General features: G+C 36.6%; 1 protein-coding gene and 1 long non-coding RNA gene across 3 annotated transcripts in view; one reads left to right on the top strand and one right to left on the bottom strand.

Moving 5' to 3' along the window:
- LOC145672965 (voltage-dependent calcium channel subunit alpha-2/delta-3-like) overlaps positions 1-12,470 on the bottom strand; it is a 166,409-nt gene that overhangs the window by 5,303 nt on the left and 148,636 nt on the right. For both annotated transcript variants that reach the window (XM_081742231.1, XM_081742232.1), the window contains exons 24-26: positions 9,215-9,460; positions 5,091-5,205; positions 2,280-2,502 (exon numbers count right to left, since the gene is read on the bottom strand). In XM_081742231.1, coding sequence (XP_081598357.1) covers positions 2,280-2,502; positions 5,091-5,205; positions 9,215-9,460 — 584 coding nt within the window. The remainder of the gene's footprint in view (positions 1-2,279; positions 2,503-5,090; positions 5,206-9,214; positions 9,461-12,470) is intronic.
- The window catches only part of LOC145672966 (uncharacterized), a 123,639-nt gene that overhangs the window by 109,353 nt on the left and 1,816 nt on the right, over positions 1-12,470 (top strand). The window lies entirely within an intron of this gene.

Raw genomic sequence — 12,470 nt, 5'->3', positions numbered from 1 at the left:
AATAATAATAATAATAATAATAATAATATCAGCATGATTTAAACGTTTTAGACTGTAATATGTAATATAATTTACTAATAACATGTCTTTGCAATTTTTTTTCAGGTTGTAGAATATAATGCTTTAATACTACTAAAAATCTCAAATCTATTCAAATTAATCATGTAAACATTTCCTCTGCATTCGCTATATTGGAGTTGCTTATTAAATTCTGAAACAAATGCTTATAAATAAAATTAAATTTAATTCTGATAACTACTCATTATAATGAGAGACGAAGTTGAAATAAATTTGTTGATATTATGTTAATTTTACTTAACGAACTTTTTATGGAATTGTGAGAGATTTGAAAGTAGGAAAAGGGTTACACGAAGCCGGTTGGGTGTTTCATGTGATTACCAGATATGTGGGGTATTCCTATGTTATTATAGTCCGATGTTGAGGCTAGTGGATACACGAAAGCATATGAAGGTTCCAGTCAACCACGACAGATCATAACACGGGAGTATAGTCGCATTATGCGTGAAGCATTACATAACCCTGTGACATCTGCACCTGCCATCTGGACACAAGCACTGGACTCCCTACTACATCCTGTGTCATTCCACTCAATATATTGACGACTGGTATAATCTGGACTGCCAATGCACTATGTCCTGCGTAGGTTGACAATAACACCAGTGCATAAAAGACAATGTGTGGAGTGCCATCGCACTTGGGTAGCATGCAATCCTCACGAATGGCAACGGATCGTGTGATTCTGCATTAAATAGATGACGGCGGCTCCGAGGAGACATGTCACATCCAGCCAATATTGTGAAACGGTACACCGAAGTCACTACTCTCATCATGGTATGGGGAGCCATCGCGCATGACTTACGGACACTTCTTGTAGACATTCACGGAACCTTGACGCCACGGCTATACGTGAGATTCTGCATCCGCATGTGTTACCCTCCCTTCCCTTTGCGAGAGCACGTTTATGCAGTATTTCAACAAGGCAACGCTTGGTGACACGCGGCACGTCTGTCTTTGGATTGTTTACGTCAAAGTTAAGGTTTTTCCCTGGCCAGGAAAGTTACCTGATCTCTCCCCAATTGAACACATTTAAAATGAAGATAAATAAGAAGAAAACCAAAGTGATAAAGTGTACAAGAACGGGACAGGAAGCAGCAAGCGTATGGTTAGATGGAGAGAAAATCGAAGACGTTAAAACGTTCCCCTATTTAGGAAATCTAATATAATCGGACGGAAGAAGTGAAAAAGGCGTAACTTCGAGAATAGCGCACAATAAATCAGCATATAATAGGAAAAGAGAACTGCTAACTTCAAGAAATGTGTCGTTGGACGTTCGTGAACGATTTATTAAGACCCTGGTATAGAGCGTGGTGCTTTACGGATCAGAGAAATTGACATTGAGAAAAGCTGAAATATTCAAGATAGAAGCATTTGAAATGTGGTGTTGGCACAGAATACTGCGAATATCACGGTCCGAAAGGAAAAGGAATGAAGACGTACTAAAGGAAGCTAATGAAGGACGACATATCATGAAGATAATAGGAAAAAGAAGAAACAACATGCTTCGTCATCTTATTCGGCACTCCGATTGGATCACCGTGCTGATAGAGGGAAAGGCAGAAGGAAAACCAGGAAGAGGAAAGCCAAGGATAGAATATGTAGATGCAGTTAGGAAGAAAAATCTTATCAAAGTATAAAACAGCTCTCCCAAGGGAGAGAAAAAGTTTTAAAACTTCCATGTTTCCCACCAACCTATGATTGAGGTGAACAAGAAGAATACAAACTCGGATGCTAACTCCGCTCCACTGTCGATCTGTAAGATCTCGAGGTTCAGTTAGAGGAAGTATGGACTGTGCCTCAGGCAACGAAACGACCAATCTACGCACTGCATCAGTGCATGTACTTGTGCCTGAGGGGTGATACAGCTTACTGATATATAACACACATATTACGTATGTACAACCAAATCCGTGGTCGGATTGATCTGATAAAATAATTCAAATATAATAAAGTTGTATGGCCTTGCAACCCATGAAGTTTAATTTTGATCCCTCCAATCTTTCTAGGTGACCTTTTTTTTGTCACTGAGTGTATTTCCTATGGTGCCTATAAAAGATGTCTGATTTACCGGTCGTGTTAACGATGCCGATTAAGCCGAGAGACATTTTTTGAACCAAGAAACAAAAGTTCAACCTACAATCGAGTAAATACTGTATAATTATTGAATGTAATCAAATATTTTATACCAATATTCTACTTACAGAGAGCAATTCACCGTCGGCACTTCACCACTCAAATCAAGTTGTTGTTTGTTTAGCACATAGAGATCCACTTGTTTGTCACAAGGTTCAGGTTCAGTCATATTTTCAGCAGGAGGGCCATTGAGGACAGACTCCTTTTCTTCAGATGTATCTTCTTCTTCCTCTTCCTCCTCCTCTTCTCCATTATCAGTCATACCAAGTTCATCGTCCAAGTCGTAGTATTCTGTTCACAGAAACAGGTGATAGCAACATAGAAATGAAATATGTACTATAGGAACGCAGGAAAATTTACATACAAGGTATATTGAACAGATAATTTTCTTTGTATATACTAAATACATTCTTCTATCTATCAACAATTCTAAGACACTATTTCGTGTTGATTATTTATTTATTGCTATGAATATTAGTATTTCTTGAATATATCTCATAAAGAATTATAACCTTTTTTGAAGCCTTATTTACGTAATTTTTTCCGCGTTATTGCCTAATGTGCATTTTCATAAATTTCCTCATTCTCACGCACTTTACATTTAAAATACTTTGTTCTGTAACTTGGCCACTGAACATCATGTAGAGCCTGTCTATCTCAGGTAAGCCCTCGGAAAATATGCGAACTATACATCGGCCCCACCCCTGCCGAACTCTGCCGGATGAAACCTTCCCTGTGCTTAGGGAAAAGAAGTGTGTGAATTCGGCTGTGTTGCCAATTTGTCATTCAGTCGTTTGGTCTTGACGACAGGCCCGTATCCACGGGGGGGTTAGGGGGGCCGGCCCCCCCTAAAATTTGGCTGGCCCCCTAAAAGTTTCACGGTAGGCTTGCAAATGAACTATAATATGGCGATAAAGTATAATATGATTGGGTCGGCCCCCCCTAACTTCTACCGGGCCCCCCCTAAATTTTTGAGCTGGCTACGGGCCTGCTTGACGAGTGAAGATCGTAGGCTACTTAGAGTAGCTAACAAGACAGAGCACAGCGAAGTCCGTGAAATAATTCATTGTGGCAACGCTTCCGCATTCAACAATTGAAAGATGTCGACCGCAGCAACTCGTCCCTCCTCTTTCGAGAGAGGTGCGGGAAATCACATATCGACAGCAGCGCCTGCAAGATCACAGTCCAAGTAGAAAGGCTCTAAAATAGTAATGTACTCAACTATGCTTTTCTGCACGCAAACGTGTTTAAAGACAGTTCTTTTTACGATATATCTAAAACTGGAAACAGGCAAAAAGAGGGTTCAGATTTCGAAGATCTATCTCCTCTTACATTTCGAGTGATCTCCTCTGACGCTTCCGTCCTATTTCACACCGATAGCACTGTTTAAGTAACCCAGGATATCTAACACTTAAATTTGAAAAATATCGGGAAAGTTTGCGGTTATTACGATAAATCTGCAATGGTGATATACAAAAAAATAAATAATGACGTAAATATCTTTAATTCTCGATTAGTTCCAATGAATATAGTCTCGTGGGAGTTCTACTAGTTTGTGAAACGTGTTTTCCCTTAAATTACTGCCTCATAGTGTAGTTATGATGAAATTGAAGAAAAATCTCACTGAGAATGCCTGACCATCTGATTTGAACTCGAAATTTCCCTAGTGCGAAGCCACTTTGCTTTATTATTAATATTTGAATTCGAATCAATGAGTTACTAACCAGAAGGTGTACCAGACTTTTTAAATTCGTACTAATAAAATAAATCAATTAGCAAAGACATACATGTTTTTGGAAGATTAAACGTTAAGGCTTATATACACTCTGTGCAAAATTATAGAGAAAAAGTGTTATAGCGTAGCAATTGGTCGTATGGAGGCAGGCCAGACACTAACAGAAACAGCCAGAGCTATGGATATTCTAAATATTGCTGTGTCACTCTTATTTGCACGCCAACTGTGACCACAGAGGTCATTATGTCAAGTTTTACTGGCCTCAGAGACTTTACGAAAAATCTTTTGTTGCTCGAAGACCTGTCTGTGTGCTATTGATTCCAATATGAAGAAGAAGACGCGTCTGGAGTGGCGTCATGAACATTGTGACTAGACTAAGGTTCAGTAGTCGTAGTTCTATTTACAGATGAGTCAATGTTCAGCCCGCAGGTCGACTTCTGACCTGTACTTATTAGGTAAGGAAATTGGTGGTGTTTTGCTAGTGTGAGTCAATATTATGGCCGATGTCTGCTACAATCTTCACATCACTGAGACTGGTTCTTTGATACAGAGATGGGATTCTGAAATAGTATGTGCGATAGTTGAATCCAAATTTGTTTTCATGGACGGAAATACCCGTCCGCATAAAGCTGCCTTCGTTCATGACTTCCTTGTCAATCAAAATATTGCTCGGATCGAATGGCCAGCTAGGTATTATGATCTAAATCTGATTGTCTGATCGATCATGTTCAAATTCCTTAGGCAGACAGATACCAGAATGTCATTATCCTCTCAGAATCTTTAGGAAATTAAAACAGCTCTTCGCGAAAAATAAGGTTTGATATCAATGGGTCATATAAATAACCTTCTTTTAAGTATGAATCACGGATTTGAAATCTATATAGCAGTTCAGAATTATTACATCTCTTATTAAGTGCAGGTTTCATAATTTGTTCCACAAACTCAAGTTTTTCGGCAAAGCTGCCATTTTTCATTTGCTTAGTTCTTTCGTCACCATGTTTATTTAATTTTATACTATTTGGCACAAGTATAAGTGACATTAGCTACAAAACAACCTGGTTGTGCTTTGTCTCTTTTTTTAAATTTGCGCACATTATTGCACAATTACGCAATCACAATATAATGAAAATTGAGATAAACTTACCATCTGCTAATGCACGCCAGTCAGTATACCAGAGTTGTTGAATATTCATTTGAGCAAAGTTCCAAACGATTTGTCCAACTGTCCACTCGATGAACCATTGGATATAATAGAACGGCTGTAAAAGAAAGATTTTGTTTCATAAGTAAAATAACATGTCTCCCTCAGGATTATTATTATTATTATTATTATTATTATTATTATTATTATTATTATTATTATTATTATTATTATTATTATTATTATTATTATTAATTTAATAAGATAATCATAAATTATTGATGTAGTAGAAAGAAATTGAAGCCCATAAATAAAAGAGAGGACCGATTAACCAAAAAAAAAAAAAATGAAAACTTTTGATTATTATTTAGTGGGTAGGACATTATTTAGTAGTTGTCGCTATAAATTCGTTTTGAGAGAGAAATTTCTTTCAGCGGTATCATTTGGGGTTGCAGGGAAACGATTGCCCCATTCCTGAGTTTGTTTATAATCAATAGTACAACCATTACTAATGAAAGCCATTTGAAACTGAACTTATATCGATAAATGCTCCTAGTTTCAAGCATGGGCGGAGCTATGGGGGGCATAGGGGGCATTGCCCCCCAACTTTTAGCCTAAAAACAAAAATGTTACTTATAAGATCCTTCAATTCTGATTTGTATTAACCGTGCCTTCCCCCAACAGACAAAAGGTCTGACCCCCCCCCCCCCAGCAACCAATTCCTAACTCCGCCTATGCTTTCAAGCAAAGCCTGCAATGACGTTATTGCTGGTTTCAATGAAACCTATCTTTCAGCTATCTACATGTAGCTGTTGATCCAATTTAATACTCCTATTTTATAATAATAATAATAATAATAATAATAATAATAATAATAATAATAATAATGTACTGTTGAACCAATTGAATGATATAAAGATGATAAATACAGGGTGGTCGTAAATTCAATGCCTACCTAGGTATTTGTGATTTAGATTATCCTAGAAACTAGCATCAGCTGTAGCTGGCGTGTAATACTGTTTACTAATGTGAGGTTTACCATTTATGATTACAAAAGCTGATCCAGTGAAAACCGCAAAATGGTTGGTGTATATAGCGTAAAAGAGCTAAGATTGCCCGCCAGTATGAAGTTTGGAAGTCAGTGGTGCAAGTACAGAGATTATGAAGGCAAAAGTGAGGTAGGCACGTAGTGATGGAAACCACTCTGCGAGCTGTCAAAGACCTTCTCTTCCTGGCTTCTTTATAATTAGAAGGGAAATAGTATTTGAATCCTGTCTCTAAAGATGGATGAAGCTGTTCTTGAGGAAAGTGACGTTGGTACACAGGAGCGTCATTTCAGATTTTGCTTGGGGGGGGCAAAACCCCTTGATACAAGTAAAATTTCGCGTATTTCACTGATTTACTACTATTTTAATGATAAAATCTATAGAAATCTCAAACTCATGGGGGGAAATTGCCCCTCCCTGCCCCCCCAAATGACGCCCCTGTATATATACCTACAAGTTAAGGGTCTTCACTACAGCGAAATTAAACTACCGTTAATTTTTAAGTTTTTTCTGTAATATCTTCCAAACAAATAAAAATATTCGAAAAGCAGAAATGTAGTGAACTAGACAATACGATTTTGCATATGGTACCGTTAGCACAACTCACCTATGTGCTTTCGATTTTGAACTGTAGATAGATTTAGCATTTTTTTTTTTTTTTTTTTTTGCGGGTTCTGTAAATAGCGGCATACCAAAAACAGATAGGTAAATTATGATAAAGGTATCATATGCAAAATCGTATTGTCTAGTTCACTACGTTTCTGCTTTCCGAATATTTATATTTGTTTTGAAGATATAACAGAAAAAAAAACTCTAAAATTAGCTGTAGTGAAGACCTTTAAGGAGAAAAAACTTAATGTACGAGGGGTGATCAGAAAGTAAGGTTACAAAGTCTGCAGTGAAACGTGTATACGTTATTTCATACAACCAATACAGCCAACAAATAGTACATACATTAGGTTATTTTTCGATATAGTCTCAATATTGGTTGGGACACTTGTCGCATCATGGAATGAGTTTAAAGATTCCCTCCTGGTAACTCCTGTCCTTGCCACAAAGTGTTTCACCTCCTCATTGTAGATTCTATATTCTTATTACAAGAATATAAACATACACCAATTGTGTTTCCTGTATTATTATCGACTTGTCCAAATGAGTAACACACTTTTGCACAAATGCTAACTTATTTCTATACCTTTTTATGGTATACAGCATTTATCAGAAATATATATATATATATATATATATATATATATATATATATATATATATATATATATATATATATATATATATATATATATATATATTAAATAATCTCAAATCATACATTACTCTGATTACTTCGTAATGTAGCGATTGTCTTTCATCTAAACATTACAGAAAGTATTTCCCTAACAACAGCTACATAACGGCATATGTACAAATTCACGTAACTTTCTGCCCATACTACATCGCATCACTCATCTTAAGCGAAGCCACGAGCTATTAGGTGCTCCTTCAAGTGCGGGAACAGGTGAAAGTCGCTTGGAGCGAGGTCTGGGCTGTAGGGAGGATGACCGACAGCGAAAGTATTTCAACAGTGTGGTGGTCTTTTGGGCTGTATGCAGTGATGTTCTCTCTACCAGCCGCAAACTTTCGATTCCGTTCTTCTACATGCTGATGAGACATTACAGTCTCTCTGTAAACCTCTACCAGCTGCCGGTGAATTTTAGCCTGGGTTACATGTTTCGCCCACAGAAATCGAATACCTGAGCATATTTCTTCGCGAGACCAGTTTTCCAAACGAGTCGCCATTTTGTGCTTACATACAACTAGCGCAGTAGGTGTTGGATGGCTGAAATTACCGCACACTGCTCATTCTTCTATAACAGACGAAACTTCAGCAATATCGGTCCTGTAACCTTAGTTTCCGATCCTCTCTCGCACTAATTCTTGCATACAAGAACTGTCACTGGTGGAAACTTAGGCCTTATCAAAAGTGATTAGGTGGCCACTCTTCTGACTATTTTAGACTAATTGAAAAGCAAAAGAAATTAATCATACTACTGAGTAAAAAATTTGTTACACTATTGTACTTGGTTAATCTATTGAACCAACAAATTAGAGTTAGAATAAAATAAGAAATGAAAAGAGGCAATGACAGGCTACCAGAGCTTCGGAAACGCACTGATACACTGAAAAAGGATATACGCAACTCCATCATTGATGTGCTGAATACTAGCAGACTGTCTATTCCTCCTGTGCCCTCGGAAAATATGCGAACTATACTTCGGCCTAACCCCCGTAACCCTCTGGCGGACGAAACTCCCTTTACTCAGGGAAAAGAAGTGAATGACCTCGGTTGTATTGCCCATTTGTCATTCAGTCGTTTGGTCTTGACGAGTGAAGATCGTAGGCTACTTACTGTTACAATGGCTAACAAGACAGAGCACAACTAAGTCCGTGAAACAATTCATTATGGCAACGCTTCCGCATCCAATAATTGAAAGATCTCGGCCGCAACAACTTGTCCCTCCTCTTTCGAGAGGTATAGGAAAACACACATCGACAGCAGCGCCAACAGAGGCACACTTGAAATACAAAGGTTCTAAATTTCAGTGCATCAAAGTCATGGCCTCTTTTAGTGTGTCAGCATGCTTACGAGCGTTGGTACCAAGGATGTTATAAAATAGAGGATCTGCCCTTACAACAAAATCTTGAAGCCATACGTCACAGTTTCGCCACCCCTACTCTGCCCACTCCACCCAATAGGATCGCAATGTTTTGAGCCAACAATCATGGCGGAAACGAGAGTAGCCAATCAGACGATGGTGGAAACGAGACTAACCAATCAGATGTGCCGATGCTCGGTTGTTTTTTGGCTTCATCGATTTAATAGGGTGACGATACATATGGGCAGATCCTCTATTTATAATATCCTTGGTTGGCACCTTGTCATCGACAGTGATGATGGACACTTCTTATAAATACGCTGACATTTCAATTTTGTAAGACTTTTCGTTTATTATTACTTAGAAATGAATGCTTACGCATGTTTGGCCCGGACAACCTAATACCATATTTTAAATAAACATTTACCGTTAGTAATGCTGATGCACTTGACGAGTCCTCCAACTCTGAACACATCGCTTGATAATCAAATATTTCAATTTTTCTGTAGATTTTTTCTTCTATCATCTCATTCATGATGGATCCATGAATCTCGCCAAAAAACTTTCCTACGTCTCCTTCATATTCAGAAATTAATATGTAGCCATTGCTATCAAGTATAAAACAATCCAACTGCACAGATGCACAAGTGTCATCGCAATCTGTATCGTTGCACTGTAAGAAAACCAAGATAAAAAGTAACAATTATAATGAAATTTAAAGTAAAGAATTAAATAATCAATAACATTTTTATCATGAATTATATCTTGATTATATTTTAAAAGTAATGTAACAGTTACATGGTTTAATTGTTTCTATACGAGTTTTTTTTTAACTGTTTGAGCTACTTACTATGTGGCTTTTTTAACAGCTACTGCTTCCTTATTATTTATCGTGGAATCCTGGTTCTTACCTCGTTTTTCTCAGGATGGAACATAATTTCTAACTGTACTACTCGCTTGTCCGTATTATACACCAGAAACGGAAAAATCGGGAATAACCGGGAGGTTTTTCGAAAAAAATCGAAATTTTTGCGCCCCTTCGGACCTCGCCTGGGCTCACGTTGGGATTTTTTTTTTTTTTTTTTTTTTTTTTTTTTACAATACGTTGTTCTGTATAATAAGTGTGCAAAATTTCAATCTTATATCTTGAAAACTAAGGTTGGGAAAAATTTTTGAAAGTCTGAAGGTGACCCATGTTTTTCCTATATATATATATATATATACAGGATGGCCCAAAAGTAGGTATACAGTATCATACTGATCAGCTTATTGCAATTTACGTATATTATTTCTTATTGTTATGCATCATGTAGACTTAGTTTCTTTGTTATTTGTTCTTAATGTGTTTTTATTTACATCTTAAGCTCGGAATAGTCGAGGCAAATAAACCCATAAACTAGAATGTTGTACTTGTTCAATGCAGTGGTGTATACCTACTTTTGAGTCACCTTGTATAATAAAAATAATTCAAAAATGTACTGCGTCATTTATAGAGTCATGGTTCAAACCCCAGTTTCTTCAGTATAACGAGCTCTTTCGAACGGTACCACTCATATGTTCGTATCATACACATGAATCGCAAAATTCGAGGAAAACCCAGATTTTTTTTAAATTACCGACAAAACACTTTGCCCCTCTGGCCCGGGCCTCGGTTCACGTAGGGATGTGATTTTTTATTTAAAAAAACGTTGTTGTGTATATAATATGTGTGCAAAATTTCAATCTTGTATCTTGAAAACAAAGGGTGGAAAACTTGTTGAAAGTCTCAATTTAAGCTCTCTATATAGGGTTGCCATATGTCCGTATTTTGTACGGATTGTTTGTATTTTTGGATCCGTGTCCATGTCCATATTGTACAAAGTACGAAATAGGAAAATGTCTGTATTTGACAGCTTTTAAAGCTGTCCGAAAATTTCCGAGTTGGTAATCGCTAAAATGTCGGGCGAAAAGAATTGCGTTTTCATCATATAACATATATTTTAGTTACTATTAATAAAGCAGTTTATGTTTTTAAAGAGTGTCTCATTTTTCCATTCCAGGATTCTTTTGGTTAGATTTAATATACGTAATTTAATGGCATAATTTATTATACTTGTGTTAGTGAAAAATATAGAACATGTTAGTTTCCAATAGTATTTTAAGTATTACAGTTAACAATTGTATGATAACCTAAAAAGGTGATTTCAAAATATTTGTTCTGTGTTTGGGCACCGTATCTTTGATGGGTCGTCATTTTAAGGCTTGTCCGTATTTTGAATCAAAAAATTATGGCAACCCTATATATATATATATATATATATATATATATATATATATATATATATATATATATATATATATTATAAAAATTTACTGCGCCATTACTATTTGCCCTAGAGTCATGGTTCAAACGTCATTTTCTTCAACATAACGGCTCCTTTCCAACAGTACCACTGACATGTTCGTGTCATACACCTAAACCGGAAAAACCGGAATTTTTTCTGAAAAAATCACTCCCTCGGAAAACTTGCGCCCCTCGGGCTCGGCCCTGGTTTCAAGTAAGGATCTTTAAAAAAAATCGAAAAATACCCAAAGGTACACACAGTCCGTATGCAAAGTTTCAATCTGATATCTTGAAAATTATAGGCGTGATTTTTTTTTAAATTTACCATAGGAAGAAAAAAAAGTCGCGCCCCTCCGCCCCACTTGGCGCCGTCAAATTGACCATCCGGTTCCAAAATACATCTGGGGTGTTCTTTCGTCCATCCTTGACTTGGCCAATAAAAACACCAGGCTTAAATACCTGTTATAGAACTTAAATAAGCGGTCAAAGACGATACTACGCCATGGTATAAAAATATACCATAAATCCTAAAAGGGTTAACAGGTAAGCCACTTACTTGAAGATCGAATCACTTAATGAAAATATCTTGTACTTGTGGACACTTTCACAAAATTATGCCTTTTGTTTGATTTTCAATAACTGTAATTTTGTTAGGGCCCGGCAGAGAAATTTGATTGTTTTCAAACTGAAATTGTGACTAGACTGATTATTTGACATATCTTTTATTTAACATGTGAACCATAACTCAAAGCCTTTTGCTTACATTAATTATGGAACATTCCACCTCTACTTTTTTATATCAAATTTTTTCAGATGATTTCGTCAATATTCTCTGGAGTTCGAACGGTACACGGTTTTCCTGAAAGTCCCTTTTTCACGACGCAAGTTTTTTTTTTTTCGCAAAAGTTCCTACCCCACTGTTGTTTCTTGGAACTTTGTGATTCCGATTAATATTGAATTGCCGGCCAAACGCACGCTGAGTATCAATTACTGATTCATATATATATATAAGTTTCCACGATGAATGCGACAGCCAATTGCAACAGTCATGTCTGTGCAAATGATCTTAAAAAAAAAAAAAAAAAAGAAAGAAAAAGAAAACATCTTTTAGTCACACCAAGCGTGAATATGGCTCTCACAGGGGGAAAAAGTAAAAATGTAATGTTCAAAAAGGTAGGAGCGGTATGTTTCATAATTAATTGTTGTAAGCCAAAGACTTTGAATTATAGTTCAATTGGTAAATAAAAGAGTATAGTTCAATTGGTCACTCTGGTCACAATTTCAGTTTGAAAACTGTCAGATTTTTCTGCCGGACCCTGTATGTTATTTTAGTCCTGATACTTCTTTCTTTCTTTTCCAT

This window comes from Thermobia domestica, chromosome 16 (assembly GCF_964235325.1).
Source record: "Thermobia domestica chromosome 16, izTheDome1.hap1.1, whole genome shotgun sequence".
NCBI lineage: Eukaryota > Metazoa > Arthropoda > Insecta > Zygentoma > Lepismatidae > Thermobia > Thermobia domestica.
The sequence above is the reverse complement of the archived record's forward strand: the minus strand, read 5'-3'. Positions and strand labels throughout refer to the sequence as shown.